The sequence below is a fragment of the Neolamprologus multifasciatus genome, chromosome 16 (assembly GCF_963576455.1).
Source record: "Neolamprologus multifasciatus chromosome 16, fNeoMul1.2, whole genome shotgun sequence".
Lineage (NCBI taxonomy): Eukaryota > Metazoa > Chordata > Actinopteri > Cichliformes > Cichlidae > Neolamprologus > Neolamprologus multifasciatus.
In genome coordinates, this window is record NC_140454.1 from 21,310,254 (window position 1) to 21,330,485 (window position 20,232).

General features: G+C 40.5%; 1 protein-coding gene across 3 annotated transcripts in view; it reads right to left on the reverse strand.

Moving 5' to 3' along the window:
• myo10l3 (myosin X, like 3) overlaps window positions 1-11,357 on the reverse strand; it is a 55,953-nt gene extending 44,596 nt beyond the window's left edge. For all 3 annotated transcript variants that reach the window (XM_085134816.1, XM_085134817.1, XM_085134815.1), the window contains exon 1: window positions 11,057-11,357. In XM_085134816.1, the coding sequence (XP_084990942.1) occupies window positions 11,057-11,077 (21 nt within the window). In that variant the 5' untranslated portion in view covers window positions 11,078-11,357. The remainder of the gene's footprint in view (window positions 1-11,056) is intronic.
• Between the last annotated feature and the right edge of the window lie 8,875 nt (window positions 11,358-20,232).

A 20,232-nucleotide genomic window follows, 5' to 3' on the forward strand; every position in this document is an offset into this window, starting at 1 on the left:
ATTAAGATGCTAATAACAGCTCAGCCTGCTGCACCAGCATCTGTAAAGAGTGACTCGCACTCTGGATAAATCTCTCCCAGACACTATAATCAAAGGTGGGCAAAAAAAAAAAACAACGAGATACTGTGCTGTGCTACCGTATAGCTGTTTTTGTTTATGTACTATAGACAAAAAATAAAACTAAGTTGACTTAATAATAAAGCTAACACCTGCACCATTTATAATAGTTCCAACTTGCAAACTTAACTCTTTCCCCTATAAAGATGACATCTGATGACCAGCTTTGACATCTCAGTTTATATCAGTAAACATGTAGTTTGAAAATCATATAAATAAGTTCTGGGTTCTTCCAAGGGTAACCCTGGTAAGCTGTATAGGCAGAAATCCCTCTTGCTAACTTCTAATGCACAACCAGAAAAAGCTCAGTTCAGAAAGGAGAGACTGGGGTTACCCCTAGTAGACGATAGCTTGTTTTAACTACTTTAGCTTCCAAAAATGTCTTATTATGTGATACGAGGAGCCAAATATAAGCCACCAGCTGCAGAAAACTGTAGAATTATATTAAATATATGCAAACTTAAATAAATAGGACTGCCTGTGATATATATTGGCACTATTGGACACTCGTCTGCATTTTGGTATGCGAGTCTCAGGCCGTAGGGTACGAAGTCAAGATGAATTGTCTAAGAAGCAGCAACAGATGGTCTAAACAAAACTCCTCCCCCTCGTCCTCTCCATCTTTAGGAGCTCTGTCACTAAGTCAGGACAAAGACAATCACCTCTGACTGAGGCCTCAGCAGTTAGCCAGGCGGAAATATCCCAAACAAAGACCAGCTGGGACACAAAGGAGCACGGGTAGCGGCTCATGTTAAATCCCACAGACCTGGGTTACCTCCTGCAGCACACCTTCCCATTCCAAACTAGACAAACAAAGTCATATCTTTATTTGTAATCATGGGAAAGTACAGTGTGCATTTGATGATGAAGCCCAGTTGCAAGTGGGATTAATTGTGAAGAGTTGGTTAGCGGTGCTCCTCTGCTTCTGGTAACCAGATGTTTTATTAGCGCCATTACAAAGCAAAGCAGAAACGCTGCCATGACATCTCCGGCTCAAACTAATTTCAAATTCTTAATGTTGCATGTCACTCAGCATGTGTAGCACTGCTGAGGCAGAACCAGCTGACAATAGTAATCTGACTCCACCAAAACAGGCTGCACGCCAACCTCCCATCATGCCTTTTGACACAGAGACCACTCAGGCTGAATGATGTGATCCTGGAGCTGGAGGCTTAAGTTTCAGCAGCTTGTATAAAGACATCCAGCTCAAGGATTTGCTAATGAATGTCCCTTAAATATTTAAGGTCATACACAGTACAAGGTGCCACGGCTCTTTCTCTGCCGTCTGGCGTGTATCAGGTGATCCTATCAGAGAGAACAAGAGAAAGCTAATTAACTCAGCCCGACTTGGACTCGGCTGAACAATTAGTTATGATAAGGTACTTTCTTGGATCATAAAGTGGTTTTGGGGAGTGGTGAACAAACGGCTGCCCTGCAGGTAGGACCGATGCCTGAGAACCTCCAGCTGGAATCCTGACAAGCATATCAGTTGTTGTTGTGCTCACATGTGGAGGAGGATAAAGTTAGCAGTGGAACATGTGCAGCAGCAACATATTCGACTGAAAGGAATATGTTTCCGTTCTCCCTTTTCTACTTCACCTTTCAAAGAATTAATGTGGCGATTAATGCTAATAACAAGCTGGTTTGCAATCATGCTTGTTTAAAATCAACACAAAACTCGAGCTTTCGATTAATCTCATTTAGATTTCTCTCCATCATTTTTATGGATAGAAGTGTAATCCAGTGCTGCATTTACACCTCAGAGATTAAGACTGCATTAGCATAACAAACAGAGTCACAAGGTTGTGTCGCTACCACTGTGCAGACAGATGTGCAGTCCAGAGCATTAACGGGATCTGTAGCATTTGCACTTGCACGCTAATGCTGTGCACTTTCACAGAAACTAGTGCAATAAGTGTTCAACAGAAAATATGTTATTAGTTATTTATGTTGGAATCATTGAAACAAACTTTTCAAAAATAATTTTTTTTCCTTTTTTTTTCTTTCAGAACTAAAAGTAAACTATAATAAAATAGTATAGTAAAATATTTTACTATAGTAAAATATATATTTTTAAAAACCAGCACATCACTTTGTAGCAGAGCGCAGCCAAATTTTAGGAGTTGTAATGGTATCTCCTGAACATCGGGTGAGTGGGATGAGTGGGAGTCTTCCATGTGGATGGTGTGATTAATAAGTAGGACTAAGGCAGCTGGAAGGGGAAACTGGGCAAAGCTCCCTCTGGGTTTTTGAGCAGAAGACTTTCCAGTAGGTTAAACCACTGTCTGCTGTATATCCTACAAACAGCAAGGCCCATGCTTAACTGCAGTTTCTTTACCCTCATAAACACGAGACGCTACTTATTTATTACCTTATTACAGTATACGTGAGAATTATTTTAATTCATACAACATGTTTAGTGTGTAAATGTGTGTGAAAATAAATGTATCTACTTGTGAACAGCTTCACTCAAAGGGAGGTAATTTAATTCAAGGGTTTTTCAGCAGCGGTTGTTGCAGCGCAAAGGAAAAATCCTCCGTTGCACAGATTTTCCAAGGATTCATGTCTCGGCACATGCCTTTTATGTCTTCGTCTTTCTTTGTTACCTCGTTGCAACTACACCGTCTGCCTGCCGCACACGTTACAGCCTACGACCCCCAGCCAGCATGGGGTGAGGGCAGGGTGTGTGACCGAGGGGAGAAATCAGAAGATTAAAAGCAACCTCTAGCATCTGTGCTAGAAGACGTATGAATTAATGATGGAGACAGCAGCTGATCAGAAATTAGCTAATGGAGGAGGAGGAGTCCCCTGGGGAACAGGGCTTTCCCTGTTTGTGATGATGTGGGGTGGGGGGCGTTGGGTCGCTGGTTGTTCTTGAATCTGAAGAACAGCCTGAACCCTGAACAGAAGAAGCTTTACACAGAGGAAAATGTTTTTGTTAACTGAGAAGGACTGTTTGAGAAGTATCCGTAGCTAAATGGAAATCAAACAGTTTTCTGTTATCACTGTCGTGCAAGCCATTATCATTATCCCACTTAATGGACCCGAAAGAGATGAGTTACAATATTAATCTAACAAATATGCACAAATCCGTGTGCACAAGCAGGATTAAGTGAGTGTGTCTTTTTTGTGTCCAAGTGTGTTTGGTAGTCCATTTATCTGTCAGTCAGCAGATACACACTGTCTGCAAAGGCGGGGTTCGAGGGCACCACCCCGTCATCCATTGACGCTGTTAATCTGTTGTGTTGCTAATGAGTGTATTGAGGAGAATTTGAATAACAAATTGTGTCTTTGGGAGCGAAAGAGAAAGAAGAGAAACACTTGAATCTCTGCCACATACTCCAGGCACAGTGCAGCGTTTTACCTCCTTATCCTGTGCAAACATATTTTCACTCCACTGGTGATCAAAGCATGCACCCTGATCCTGGGCGCACACAGTGGAATAGGTTACAGGACGGGGCAAATAGGCAACAAATGATGTGATTACTGCAGGTCTGATTGGATTTCCAGCAAAGCTTGATGACTTGGAATATCTACCGAGCCACATGCCAGCACCTCGCCCGTCTGGCATCTGCATACCTCTGTTATTCGTCTGATAGTTATGGGGTCACACAGCAGGAAACCCAGAGGTACTCGAGGAATGCTGCTCAGTCAGTGTTGTGTTTGAGAGTGTGAGACGTGAGGGGCACGGTAAGCAAAGTGGTAGCTTACAAAGCAGCCCCGCTACTGTTATGCTGCCATTGACCTTGTAGCTCATGCTGTCCACACTGATTACTAGAAACTCTCCTATCTTCAGCATTTTGTTATTTCGAGTGTTTCATACTGAAGCTATTTATGGTTTGATCAAATCCATCCAATCTGGCAATGATAAGCTGCACATTAGTGATACTGTGGATGTTAAAGTCACTGTTAGGACTCTGTAAGCAAATAAAATAAATGCAGTTTTAACCTCTGTCACAAGCGAATTTATTTACATGTACTGAGTCTAAAAACCTGCAAGGATATTGTTTCACTTTTAAAAATGGTGCTGATTTAGCGCCTGCAGAAACAGTACCACCTCCGTCATCAGTGTAATGAATTGTGAAAACACTTCATGAAACACTTCCGCAGCATTATCCTTAAAACAAATGTTACCCATCCAGCAGGAGCTGATGATATGATAGCAACAAACATAAAAGACTCAGAATAAAATAATAAGCTGCCTTTAATCTGAGTTTACAACTTGTAACTGCAATTCACCTCCATTCTCTGTACTTTTCTTCTTGGAATATGCCCTTAAACTTTTATCTGAACTGCATCACATGCTTACAATGCACATTTTACTTTTACCAGTACACGCCCATGCTATGGTATTGTCTGGTCTGTGATTTTCGTCAGCTGCTAGATGATTGCTAGGCAGCATGATGACATCACAGCACATAATGCATAATTCAAGTTTTGTGGCTATAAATTAGATGCTACTGTCACGACATTGAAATGATACGATGCTATTAGGAGGTGCATAAACGCTACAAATGGGTCATTTTAACCTGTTGGTAAGTGGTTGCTAAGCAACATGATGGCATCATAATATAGATAAGAACCTTCAGGGAGCTAAGATGTACCTGCGTGCCGGTCTTGGTTGCTCAGCTCCTGATGGTGTAGGAGGAATTTGCGGGCAAACAAGCAGACAGGGATTTTGTGTGTTATAGTCAGATGTATAATTTATAACAGGAAAGAGGGAGGACTGGAGGTCAGGATGAAGAAACTTTGGCCAAAACTATTAGATCCACTGGTCGCGCAGCATTTCAACAGCACACAGACTGATTCCAATCAGAAATCCCAGAACAAATATGAGTGAAACTGCTCAAACCTCTCCTTGGATTGTGGCGAGTGTTTCTTATACAAAGCAGGGGGATGAAGTATGTTTAGCAGTGCGTTCAAGTGGCAGAGATAAACACACAGAGAGTCCTAAAAACACGGGACATTCCTCCTCATGTTAGTCTCAGCTTCTCAGCGTATCATCCTACAAACAGCCCCGGGCCTCTAACCACACACACACACACTTGTAATAAAACACACTTAGAGTGGATGGGAAAGCTAACATGTCATGACTGTGGATTGTGCCATGCTGTGCTGTTTTCTCCAGTCAGGCTCTTCACACCACGGCAAGCTAGGCTCATGCAGAGTGGGATGTGTACTCGAACTCTACAGGGTGCTCACCCCTGTAATTAGTCCTGGAATTACAGCTATAGCATTAATCTCTTCACGAGAATCAACAAATTTGACTGTTTTTAAACATTTTTTTCACCTCAGGCTATATTCACATATGGTAGTTGCAATGTGTTTAACCTAAACTCACAGGATGGTGTAGCTTAGAAACACGTATACTCCATCCCATAATAGGCTGACTGTGCAGCGTAATCATAGGGGACTAAAAAAGGAAAGTCAACATCTGGACTGGGAGCAGTAATCACAGGTTGGCTGTTATTAAGCTGCCAGACGAAACCTTGGAACCCAGGGGATTTAAGCGACACTCATTACCATCTCACTATGTCCATCAAGTCGGCCAGTCAAGGTGAAAGACAACAAACACTTTTTTTTTTTTCCATGAGGGAAAGCGACAATAATCTTTCATTTTGTCTGTGTAAAAATCTCAAATCCTGCACACAAATCTGATTTGTCTTTGGATTTGAGTCGTCCACCTTTACCTCACGGAGATGTACTGAAAATCATTTTGAGATATGAATGACAGAAGGGACTGCATGCCTGACACTTTAAACTAAACGCAGATACCACACCAGTAACATGAGCAGCCCAGGCACAGACATCCAGTCAGCCTACAATATCAACAACCCATCATTCAGAAACATCGCTGGTGACAAAAAGACGCCACTGAGATGTGAAAATAACAGTCTGGGACATTTTGTGAAATACATTTACATATATGACATCTTTCTGGAAGCTACACAAGAGAATCAGTGCAACTAATAAACAGTAAGAACCAGGACCTTCTTTTTACCCATGCAAGACACAACTGATACAGCTATATTTGTGGTCAGTGGAGGTGTTTGTATGTCCAAGTGATCCCAGGACCGACCCCTGGTAGGGTCTCCCCTTGACAAAATGACCCTGGGTAAGAAGCCAGACAGGGCCTGTCCTGTGTAGGGTTAACTGGTCCAACTTGTAGTACAACTTGGTCCCTGCTAAGTGAAAAAAAAAAAGAATGGATGGATGAGTGTTAGATTTTTTGGGCGGCGTTTTTTCACATTTATTCGACGGGATTATTAGTAAGCAGGCAGGAAAGAAGGGAGAGACCAAAAGGCTCTGACATGCAAGAAAGGAGTCCAGGTCCAAAGTTAAACCCTGCAGCCTTTCAGCCAGTACACTTACTTCCATCAGAGAATGTTTTGTCATTGAATAAAGAAAGTACATAGATCAGTATGACTGTATCTTTTCAGCAGATTTGGCATAAAATTGTTTGAGAGTGTTCTCTGTCATCACCGACTTACTTGCCCAAGTGCCCTGATGTGATTAATATTTCAGAGAACAGCACACCCAGAACGGCCCTGATGCACACACACACAGGGAGGGTGGCAGGAAGGATGGGCGTTGGAGAGAAGATTACAAGTGATTTTTCATGTGCAGTGCCTCAACTGAGTGAGAGGTCTCTAATCATGGAGGATGGATTTGAGTCAAGTGGGTTGAAGGTCAGCTGTTAAAGGAATAGCTTGAGTGAAGCTTTGTTTGTTTTTAATTTGGGGATTTGCTAAGTTAGATGATAAGATTGTCACCAATCACATCTATAGAAGTACTACCCACTGGGGATGTCCTGGGAACCCAACCTTGGGAGGGTTTTTCCATTTGTATCACCAGTACCTAATAATGCACCGTCACCTCCTGTTGCTGTTCTTTACTTTTTTGTAATTCGACTTCATTTTTTTTCCTCCTGTGTGGTGAATGTGCAGCAGTGAGTGTAAGGGAAGTTCTTGCCAAGATTTTTATATTTGTGTCCAGTGGATCAAAATCACTGTGTAGGCAGCATAGTCTCAGTAAAGCCTGAACAGTGTTAAGCGCTGCTGTTTATATGCATGGATGTTTTATCAGTGTTCCCCGTGCTGCATTCAAATGGTGGCTGTATCAACATACACACTGGTTTGGACCAATCGCTTACATCACTAAGGAAATATCTACTCTATAGGACAAAAAAGATCCTCCAAACCAAGTTCTGATGAACCATGATGGCACCCCCAATAGTTACTAAAGCTACGTGGAAGTTCCTGTGGTATTAAAGCAGCTTAAGTTCAGAAACACATATGCACAGAACATCACATAGAATAAGCTTCATATAGATTGTAAAGATGTGAGAGTGGTAACTATTTCTTTCAGGTTTACAGGCAACCAAGACCACGAGAGACTCCCCACAGCAACAGTTCGTCCATCACCAGGAGCTAATAGACAGGAAGAGACGATTCTGTGCAGTGTTATTTTTTACTGGTAAAGAAACTGTGGAAAGATGGAGATATGTTTTCCTTTTATTTCCACAAACACGGACGGCTTTGTCTGAAGAGCTCGGTGACATAGCGGATAAAACTAAAGTCAACAGCATGGCGTCAGCAGGAGGTTATCACAGCGCTGAGTTCCCTGTGTGATGGTCAGCTAACTGATAGACAGGGGTCGGGTTACTGCTAGACTCACAAGAAATGCAAATACAAGCTAAAGAGTTAGGAAGGGATTGAGTCAGAATATTGCAGAGCGCTGACTCCAATTTATGTCACGTTAAAACGGAAAATTCAGGAAATCGTTGAATAAGCTGTGGTCTCGAAATCCTGACGCTGCAAATCTGTAACATGATAAGAACGGATTATCCATGTTTTCTGGTGCATGGTCAGACAATGGCTGCTGGTAATTAGCTTCTGTGCTCTTGTGGTGGATTAAACCACCTCCAGATTGTTCCAAAGCTGCAGGAGTTCTGCTGTCGCACACTCAAACCGCTGCCTTAATAATACCTTCCTCTTTGTGATCATAAACAACCAGCCCCGTTAATTCACCACAGCTCCAAAGCTCTAAAGAGCCTTGTTTGAAAATCCCCTAATTTGATGTGATAATGCAGACAATAAGCACTTCAATATTAATTACAAATGAAAACAACCACTTAGAAGAAAAAAAAAGGAATGCTAGTCCCATTACATTTCCTTCCTTCCTTCTTCACATCCTAACTGTACTTCCTGGCTCTTTCCTTACTCCATCAGCCAGCTGCATGGGAGCAATGATTCTCGGCTCTTTAAAGTGGCAGCTGGAGGAAGTGACAACTGGGCAGAAAAGTGTCTGTTGCCAAAGGGGGGAAAATAGTCCACCTACTACTACGGCAGGTTGGCCTTTCTCACGTTACCCATTTCACCACAGAATGCAGCCTCGGATACCGATCCATAACCCCGACTTCAGAGATCCAGACATAAGCGACACGTAGAGCTACAAGGGACGTTTTTAGGATGGGAAGAATGTGTCTGAGGGTGAAGGGGTCAGCGGTGACGGTGTGAAACCTAAAGCCTTGCAACCGCAGCTCTACAGGATGGATGACATGCAGCCGTGACCAGGAATTTGGGAGGTCAAGGCTGGGTATTTGGGATTCCCTCTGTCAGAGTATCTTTAAGAGGAAAGAATTTGGTGTGTAATGCAATGAAGGGGTTAATGGGTGTGGAAAGGTCCTCCTTGCTTGGGTTTACAGTGTGTAGCAGCTGCTGCTATAAAGAAACTGATTACCAAGTTTAGAAAATAGCTGGGATTCAGGATGTTCTACAAAGGTATCAAGTATCTAAAGTGTGTGTGAGAGCTCACACATACAAAGGGAGGTCACACAAAGGTATAGATAATGCTCATATTCCCTGGCAAATTAATAGCCAGGAAGGAAGAGCCCCAAAGGCACAACAATGTTTCTCATATTCGCTATATGAAATGGATTCTTGCATAAAACTTTTCACTGAAAAAACGGTTATAATTAGCAGATATTGTGGATAAAGCTAAATAAACTCAATTAATTTCATAATGGAAGCTCTGATTCATCCAAATTTGGGTGTGACACGGGCAGGGAGTTTCTCGTATGTCTGAAAAAACAAAATGTGAATATAAAGTCTGCCAAATCCAGCAGCCTTGCAGTATAAAAAAACAAAAAAACACCCTTCGATACTTGTGTGTTTTTGTTGGGTCACTTCCATTAGAATAACGTATTGGGTGTGGGGTAAAGGACAGTGCTGAAGGTTTTATGGTGGACAGGATGAGGATGAGCACACCCATGTACCGACCACTCCTCTCGGTCCACCATGATTTCTAACCCTTGTCAACGTCTCCACCTTACCAAACAGTGGCCTATGAGGAAAAGCCGATTCTAGATTAGTAACTGGCAAATTGGTAAACGTGCAGATTTCTTTAATGCATGATCTGCAACAGAGTTTTGTGATGCAAAAGGTTAAAAAAGATGTGCTCCTATCTACACAGTTCCAGCTTTATACAACCGCAACATTCACAGCAAAGACACATCCATATGATTTATCCTGGTGCACTTGTTTTTAGAGTTGAGTTTAATCCTTATCTTAATTCACTTCCAGAATTCCTGCTTAATTAAATCCAAGCCGTGGCACTGCGGAGTTCAAGACCCTGGCATCTTTCCATGACACCGAAATTCACTTGAAAACCAGGACAAGTCATTCATTCCCTCTAACACAGCTCAGACTGGAGATGTGAAACAGCAGGTAGAGATAAATATATATTTTTATGCTGTTGTTGTCCATTAGTGGTCTGTTACAGAGACTCAGTTTAATTTTAACAGTAAAAAAGCAGCAGAAAATACAACGAAGTCAAACCAATATGTATTTTAGCTTAAAAATTTAAAACACTGCAAATGAATGTAGTCAAGTCCAAAGACAACCAAAGAAATCAAGTAGAATGAAATATAAACTACCCCAAAAAACTTACACCTATTTGGAGCAAATACTACAGGATGTCTTGCTCTGTTGGTAAAGGTCAACAGACACAAACCAGATTAAAACTGAGCTGAAAAAATAACGTTCCTCTTCGCAGCATATCACTGTAATAAAAGCAGATTATGAGTCAAAATCCAGCTCTCCTCCATCTGCTCGCTACACAGTCGGTGTGTGCAGCAAATTATTGAAAGCTACGCTCGAGGCTGCTGAATTTATTATTGTATGACTGAAGTCACTGAAAAATAGAAATGCATCGATAATTGTCCAATCAGTTTGCATTAAACCTGCCTTTGCAAAGAAAAGTGTATGGAGCACCTCCTGCATGCTGAAACTTCTGTGAGTCACAGCATCACTGAGGGGCACGGCTGATAGGGAGGTACAGAAGTAGAGGATGGGAGGAGATTCACCTCCCTGTACTCCATCTGTCTTCTCTGTGAGTGTGTATGCCCTCCTCTGAGTCAGAGGGGCATGACAAATCAGACCTAAAGCTAGCCTGGCTTTCACCTACATCAGAGTGTGAGTGTGCTGCTCTCTGGACTGATTGGCAGATGACACATCCAGCTCAGCAGTCACTGCATTGAGAGTTGCATTGTCTAGACTCTAATTAAAGCTACACAGAGGTTTCCCTGAGAAGCTGTAGTAGTTTTTGTCAGGGCAGACATTTGTGTGACTAAGAGGCTTGTGTGGACAGTGAGGTTGCCACTCTGGCTCCATCCTGTAGAGGTATAGGACACATGAGCGGCTGATAAAGGATCCCAAAGACCCCAGAATACATCATAATAAGGGCTGCTTTTACAGGGGTGTGAAAATCATGAAGTGGTCTGAACCCATCTCGCATTTATAAAAAAGCTCAAAACACAGCGTGGGGAAACAAAACAAAGGATCGCGAAGGTCTCAAAAAAAACATGTAGGGCTCCAAATTAAAGCAAATAGCTACTAAAAAGTATTCATACCACTATGGAGAAAGCAGGCGAACTCACCTCTAAAAAGGAAGTATTCATCTTAACCAGTGCGCGACCTCACGGCTCTTTGTAGTCTGACTTCAGGGTACCACAGCTGAGGAGGAGAGCGGGCTGTGTTCCCAAATTATTCCCATCCGCTTCGGTAAGATAATAAAATCTTTTCTCTTTTTTTCCGGATACTTGCTCAGAACTCTGCGCCAGTCATGAAACGAGTCATTCTGCTCTCTGATTTTCGGACACTTTCGGACTTGTTTTCTGAAGTGTCCCGACGAGCCGCTGTGGAGCTGCCTGCGCCGTTTCTGCTGTCTACTCATTTCAATCGACCCGGCATATTATGCAGGAGGAGGAGCCTGCTGAGCCACAGCCCTCCCCTCAGCATACGCCCTCTTTGTTCATGTTTCTACAGATTTTAAAAGGATGTGCACATGTATGCCCATGGTGTTCAACATACCAGGTTTTTGCTTAAAAAGGTTTATTATAGCACAGCAGGCCTAATATGAATCTACTTCTATGTATATCTAGGGTGAGACTGAGTCTGAGTCATTATTTTGCTTCCTGGAAAAATATACAGAGAAGAAAGAAGCAGATCAGGAGGAGTAAGTTGGTTTTATTTTTGCAGATGTCTTAAAAAAATATTTCCGATAAAATGAGCATTTTATGATTTTTTGATTTGAGGACCTTCTTATTCGACTCATACTGTATGTTTCCATCACCAAGTAAAAACTGTAAAGCATATTGAGCACTGAATGCACAACTGGGCTGTCTTCTATTCCTCAATGCGTTTTTCTTTCTTTCTTTTTCTTTACCTAAGAGTCACTGACAGATGAAGAAGCTATGAGGTCCCCAGGTACAAATACGTAAAGGCCCCACATTCATCCTATGAAGAACAATCCCTTTCATTTTGGCACATTTTGGTTGTATTTTAGTAATTTTGCATGCCTTTGCAGCCGTTCTTTGTCTCTTGTGAAGTCGGTTTGTGTGGTTTTTCCTGTTTTGCATCTGGTATTGTTGCTGTCTGTCTGATTTGGGTTGTTTTACATTTTGCTGTAGTTGGTTTGTTTCTAATTTCAGCTCTTTTGCATCTCTGTTTCCATGTGGGGCTTTTCTTTTAATGGTCATCTTATGGTCTCATTTTCTAAACACTAATCAGCACCCTAATGTGGTGTTTGTTTGTATTTGTTTATTTTTAAGGGTATGCATTTGTTGCAGTTTTTTTTACTGGCACTGAATTTGAAAAATATTCAAATACCTCATCACGCCGGGTGATTCACCATCTCCTTACTCTCACTTTATTTTTTTTAAGGATTTATATTCAAGCTGTCATGCTATTAAGATAAATAAAAATATATTTATATGTGTCATGGTGCCAAATTTAAAAATGGGTAGCCAGTGTGTCTTTAAGCTCATTCTTTTGATTTTCTTTTGGTTCACAAATCAATAATAATAAATAATGAATAGATACATTTTATAAATAAATAATGATATGAAATGATGTATCGGTGATTGACGGGGTCCTCAGCAGCCATTTATAAAATCACAGACAGCTGCTTTACAGTCTCAACACAAAAATCATTTTCTTCTTTGTATTATTTGTTGAAATCAAACAATGGATGTGCATTTTGCAGCTCATGTACTGCCTGTGCTAACAGGTATGATAACACCAGATAGACTAATATGTTACTCTATACTGAGCGGTCATGCAACAGCCCCAGACTGCAAGCTGTATGCAGTCTGTTATATAATAGATGCTTGCTGTGTGACATGGCAGAATGTTTTGGTCAGTCTCCTGATATGACAGTGTTGTTCTCACAGCTTAAAATTATTTTGTAATTTTACTTTGAAGTACATTCTCTTTTTTAAAAAAAAAAACTTTTATGATTTTGAAACACCATGTTTTCAGCGATGGAGCTATATTACCACTGGTTAGTGAGTTTACTACACAGTATTTTAAAGTTACATATATGGGATGTTCAAACATTTCTCTTAGCATTTTTGCAATACCCCTCTGAGAAAACCGTATCCTTTATTTGTACCCTTAATTCACCTCAATACTAGTGACAAAATCTACTAAATAGAGCAAAGTGCAATCCCCAAATTTTGCAAATCCTTCTCAATTTTGTCTTTCAGTTACTAACTCAACTTTTGAGTCAAATTGCTGAATTCAATCTAAGTACATTATCTGTACTGATCAGCCTTTCTGGTTCCTAATATGTCAAAATGCCTATTCAGCATTTCTGTTGCATTAGATTATACAAGCCTGTTGTTGGTAGTCAGTTAGTTAGTTGGTACTTATTAATCAAAAGGTTAAGAGCAGCTTTTATAAGAACAGTGCAGTCACTGTTTTGCGTTCCTGTAAGGATTTTCAGGGAGTAATACTTGAACAATCCCATTGTTGTGCCAAAGCTAGTTTACCGCTCAAGACACTTTGACTGGAGGTGATTATACCCTCTCAGAATCACCTGACTCACACATGGGGGCCACCGGGTGCCCTGACTCTCTGCTGTACAGCCCAGGTGAATCATTATGCACACTAAACAGATTCTCTCTCTGTGACTCAGAGCAATTTTACCTGTTTCTGGATAATTATTCCTAACCTGCATCCTTTCCTGATAAAAATGATAAAGCAGTAAATATCACAGCTACAGCACGAGTGTTTGCTAAGACATAAAGCCTTTATTAGATGTGTTAAACACACATCTAATGTGGGTCAGTACATGTCCCAAAGACAAAAAAGCAGTTCTGAACTTAACAAAGGGGGCTTGCTGAGGATATAAGATAAGATAACTCTTTATTGTCATTGCACAGTCATACATAGTACAATAGTATGCAGCACTAAACCACAATTAAACTCACTGCTTTTTAAACTACATAACAACAGTGGAAGAACTACTGACTATGCTTACTGTCTGCATGAACAAAGAGAACAAAACATCCATTTGGTTATCAAGATCCCCAAACGGACTGGGGGGAAGGGACAGGTGAGACCTGCTGTTCTTGACCCCTGCTATGGACTCAGCCAGCTGATTTGGTCTTTTTTGGATACATTATTTGCTGCATACTAAACGTTTGCTTTAATGGTGAAATTATGTTTATCTATAGAAGCCTGTTTACTCCTCTCTCTGGGTTTTTTTATTGTGTAAAATTTATAAAAGGCAGGAAGAATACCCAGTGTTTAAGCATCTGTTTAGTGCTTTATTTTACAAGCTTTAGAGCTCTTCTTTACAAGCTATGCCCCCACATCCTGCTCTTACAGTGCGTGGTCCACGGAAGTAAAGATCAGTGGACACAAATGACCACATGCAGTAGCACCATCAGACAGGGCCAGAGCAATATATACTTCATGCATGAAAGCCATGGGCTGCACTTAAAAGGTACCAAGTCATGTGACCATTTCAGATCTGTCATTGGCCCTGTTATATAAACATCTGGTTAGTTGTGAAAATAAAGCGTCACACGTGAGGAACTGTGTTTTTGAAAGGTTAATCAGAGATAGAGTCTATGATGAGGCCCCCAACCCCCACTGGTGGGAAAGACCTCAGGCAAAGTCATTCAGGTCAGGTGAAGGATCCTTTTGTAGCCTCGTGTCAAATAATGGACAAGTCGGGATTGAACGCATGTGATGGAGGTCCCAGTGATGGGGGATGACTGATGATCTTCTCTATAGCCACAGGCTGTTAGTCACAACCAGACCATGCTAATCACTTAACTGGAGCTGCTTTGATTATGTAAAAAACCTCCACCCATAAATTGATGAGTAAACAGTGCAGCTAAACAACAAGCGCGATGAACCCTGGGCTATCGTCAGCTGGAAATATCACTGGTGTCTGACCTACAAATACTATGTTGTGTTAACTAAGAGCAGGTTTGAAATCTGTGAAATTAGCACAGTTTATATGATAGTGAAAACTGAATATATTACTAATGATAATACCAAGTCATTCGCTTACCTGGTATGCAAAAGTAATACTATAAAATTAGGCCTAAAGACAAATCAAAAACCAAAATTGACCAAACTTAAGTGAACAAAGACATGAAAGTCCTAAAAGTAAGCTTTTATGATGTTTTCTCTTTTTTCTGTGTGAATGGTCATGGTCATCCAGGGAACAAAGCAACAGGAAGATGGGAGTTAGGTAAAATTAATTGAATCAGAGATAGTTTAGCCAAGATGGATGGCCAAATGAAAGCAAAGACATTGAAGTAAAAATGGATCATCTAACAATATCAAACAAAGGTGATTCGATCTTTATTGTATCACACTCGCAGGCAGCATCACCTAAATGTGTAAATATGGTCGATGACAAATCCTGCTGTAGCTTTTATCGAATTATGGTACTGATCCTTGAACTTCACAGAGTCGGCCGGTCTCCAACACAACACATTACTCACAGCAATGTCAGCAAGTCCTGCTGTTTTATAAAAGAGATGAAGGGACAAAAATATCCTTTAAGCAAAAACGATTTAGTTGATGTTATTATAATTGATTTTGTTACAATAAAATGTCATCGCTTTATTCTGGGGGGGTTTCATAGCAAGCTGTACATAAACAGAAGGTTATTCAAATTTTTAGGAGATCAGCAATTTTCTGTTTTATCAAAAAAAAAAAAATGCTATAAAGTTGAAAAAGGTTTAAGTTACCTCTCATTACTTTTTCCAAGGAGCCAGACTGTCTTGACTAAGTAGTCTTGAGCAGGAGTTCTCTGGGCTTTCTGAAAGTTATCCAAAGTTTGTCTTTTGCCATTGGCCGCTTTTTTTTGCACCTGACCATTTTCAGAAGTGTTTTTTTTATTTGTTAAGTCATTAAACACTCACCTATCAAGCATAAAACCAGCACCCAACTCAAGGGAGGAACCAGTGTTGTGTCTACACATAACTCACAACTTAACGTAAAACAAAGCTTGCCAGGCATAAAATAGTAGTTTTACACCAACAAGGTAATTTCCAAACAGCTGTTAGCTGGAAATTTGGCATATCTCAATATGGTGTCCTTAAAAATTGACAGGTGAATAGTATCTGTAAGTCATGTCCTTAAGAAAAAAAAAGGCAAAAATAAAGAAAGCAGGGAGTAAAGGCTAAGGTATGCTAATTACACAAGACCCGGACTGAAAATCGGTGGCAACAGGTCTGATGGAGAAATTAATCTAGATTTGAAAATTTTGGTTCAAAATGTCATCAATATGTGCAAAGGAGCTCAGGTAAGAGAGTTAGAGACAGAGGTTAAATAGTGAGTGTCTCAAACTATTTGTAAAACACGGTGGAGGCTCAGTCGTAGTTTAGGACTGCACTTCAGCCTGCGATGTTGGAGATCTTGTCAAAATTGATGGAATTATGAACACATAAAAGTACTTTTTAGCATGATAATGATCCCAAGCACACTGCCAATGCAGTAAAAGCATATCTGGATAGGGAAAAAAGGACATTGGGACACTTTCCATCATGGATTGACCTCCCCAGAACTCACACCTCAACATGAGTGACCATTTTGGGATCATATTTACAAAGAACAGCATACAAGGCTGAATGTTCTTCAACAGGCTTGGAGAACTGTTCCTCAAAACTACTTAAACAAGAAAGTTTACCTACAAAGTTCAGACTGTGTTGAAGAATAAAGGCTGCCATACCAAATATTGACTTTCAAATTTGTTTGACTTGTGGAACCACTGTTTTTGCCTTATATACTGTATTTCCATGTATGTTTGCACATCTTTCAATAGATCAGTAAACCTATTATTAATTTTTCTAGCAAAATACAAAGAAATGATAGTGACTCAAAACTTTTGCACAATACTGTATAATTGAAATTCATCTGATCCTGATCTAAACAATAAAATCAATTATGGAAAAAATGCAGGATGTAACATTCATTCCAAGCAAGCAAATGCCTAATGGGGTCATCATTATCTTAGCTTGTGAGCATAGCTAATTAGAAAAAAAAAAAAAACCAGACTTCCCCTGCTCAGGATGAAAGCAATGCCATTCATTTTGCAGATACTCATTTATAAAATCAATCTGATAGCCTGATTTTATCAGGCAAAAGCAAATAATCTAATGGACTCAATGGCTGATAGTGGCGCTGGGATAGATCCCTGCTGCTTGTGTAGCTAAAGATAAAGATACAAATGAGTGTTAAAGTTTAAAGCCTGACAGCCAGTAGGCTTTTAGCTAAGGGGGGTGAAAGAATTTCAGAAAGACATTCCTCGCTGTGATTAATTTGACATAATAAGCCTCACTAACAGCTATTATTGGAGCTAAAGTCCAAGCATCAGGATGTCACAATATCACCACAAGCATTCCTCAGAGCATACTTGCACCCCAAATGCATACCATACCTTCCCTGAGTTTGAGGAATGAGAGCCAACTCACTCTTCCCATGCTCCCCCCCCCCCCCCACACTGTCCATTTCCTGTTTGTTTATAGAGCCTTGTGTTTCAGTACTCCCACAATTAATTGCTTCAAGAATCCTAGAATTTTTTTTCATTGATCCAAAAAGAGAAAAACTACAGGGTTACATCAGTAATGAAATACAAACATAGCAAAGGTATTTTGTCATGGTATTTTTTTTTATTGTTCGTTGTTTGTTTCTCAGGACCAGATTCTCTCAGATGCCAGAGTATTATGGTTTGTGCGCCTAACGCTGACTCACTGGTCATTCAGAGCCTGAGAAAACAGGCAAGGTACATTCCTCTGCGTAGCCTGACCTCCGGACTGATGCAGAGACTTCTTGGGAATTCATTTTGTTCAGCTGTGCATGAATCACAGGCAGCTCAGCACTTAGATTGCCCCCCCGAAGGGTTGCATCACTAATCAGTGAGAATTACCATATATGTTCAGAACTGGTCATATTAGCAGTTGGTGTGTAACAAGTAAGCAAAATAACCAAACGTTATAACCATAAGCTTGAAGCTGCATTTAATAAAATATTTAAATCAGGAGTTAAAGATTGAAGAGACTAAGCATGTAAAAGATCACCTAATAAAAGTGAGACCTTCAGGTTAGCTGATAAACTATTGCAGTTAATTCAATCTCAGGGCTATGATCTCAAAAGACCAGACCCTTACTCATACTCTTCTGTGTATGAGGATCTCAGGTAAAGAAAAGTTCAAAAGTTCAGTTTATCATGGATTACCTCTTTATCTTTAAGAAGAGACAATAAAAACACACTGCGGTTAAACAGTAACAAAACAGAGGAGCTAAACAACCATAGTTTGAAGTTTTGGTCTGCACCACATTTACTATATATGTATGCTGAGGTGTTTCCTCTTGCCTATATGGCACTGTGTTGGAATGTGAGGGGTCCAGGGGATGGGAGGTTGTTGATGATCTTAATGTACACAGCTGTATTTTGGTCTTGAGTTGATACAATATATAGGGGGAAAGGATATGAGGAAACACCTGGAAGGCAGGATAAACTTAAACATAAACTACATTACATTCTTGAAACTGAAAACTAAGAATATTCTACTTAGTTATTTAAACTATTCAGTTTTTATACCAGGTCTCTTTAAGATATGAAATATCACATGTTTAAATCACTGGGAAAGGTGTTTCTGTTTAAGATATGTACGATATAAAGTTGAGCAGATGATGACTTTAACTGAGAAATGGTTTTTAGTAAATCAGACAGTGGGCACAAGGTCACACAGAGGAGCTGTGGCAAAGGATTTGACACCTGATGTTGTCAGTCTTACTTCAAATAATAATAGTACTAATTCTTAAGATAAGGCCACGGATGGGCAAACTGTGCATTGATATAACTGACATTTTTGTTTTTGTTGCACTTTGTATGAAAATGATTGATTGATACAAAATACTAATGGCGTTTTATTTTTGAAACTTCCCCACTTCCCATAAATGCAACTCACTGACATGTTTTATGGCCCCATCACATTAATTAATTCCAAGCAAAAGCCAAGATAACCCCAGTTCATGTAAAGCTGATGGAGTTCCTAACAACAACTATTCCAAATAGACTGAAGTGGATTTTTTGGAGGTGTCATTTCAGGGGCGGTGGGGATCTGAAGACACCTGCTTCCACCAGAAACAACAAAGAGGGTTTATTCTGGGGGTAGTGGGTAGTGACAGAGGGGATGGTTCAATCTAATTACAGACTCTGGGGAGATGACTTCATTGAGATGACGCCCAGCCCTAGAGCGAGTGGGTTTTTTTTTTCTGTATCTCCCATCACACCAGGGACAGGCCTGCCTAATAATTGTAGGGTAGTCTGGACTGCACCTTTAACTTGCACAGTAATTAAAAAGTGGACTCCAGTTCACTGCAAGATGATCTTGTGAGTTAAGCAGTTTCTCTAGTGTTTGTGCTATTCTAAATCCCATCTTTTAGGCTTACAATTGTGCTTCAGCACCTCAGTAATTGGTATGGCCCGGAGTGCATTAGTTTGCTGGGAATTTTTTTATGGTTTGAACATCAATTTTCCACAAGGGGGGGGGGGGGGGTGCAAAGATGGGATGCTGACAGGCTTTCCTCAGGCACTACCATGCTCATAACCAAATTATAAGCCCATGCACGTCATTCTTCCGCTCATTCCCAGGGCAATTGACAGCATCTGACAGTGGGCTAATGAGCCACAGAGTCCTATCTGTAGCTGAGATCAGCTGCCATTAGCAATTGTGATGGCCCCCTTTTCAATTTTCTTAGAATTGACACTAATGAAAGAAGAGGCAGGAAATGACATCCGTGTTTAGGCCGTCATTACTGTAAAGTAGATAGAACTGACAAAAAGAGTAAAAGCATGTGGAGAGTTGAATCTATATAACCATACAAGTGGAGTGATGGGCCTGCAGGCAGATGTAGGATCTATTAACTGAAATTGCCAGGATTAGTGTATACATGTCACATGGAGATAAACTGCTGTTCCCATCACACATCAGTCCATCAGCCACTTAAGAGCTCTTTCTAACCATAATGGAGTGCACACAGGCAGAAAAAGTAGCCTGGAAGCAACTTTGACTTTTCTATGAGTGTAACGAAACACTAGGAGGGACACAACAGCCTCATAGGAAAAAATAGTGTATAAAATTTAATTAAATGCATGCAAAACACACCAGAATGGCTACTAATGTGTTACAGTGTATGTAAATGGTACAGGAACAGGGCTTCATGTGTTTTACTACAGTAGTTTGAGTACGCAAGGATCAGTACTAATGGATTCTTTTAGTCTGAAGGTAAACTGTAATCAT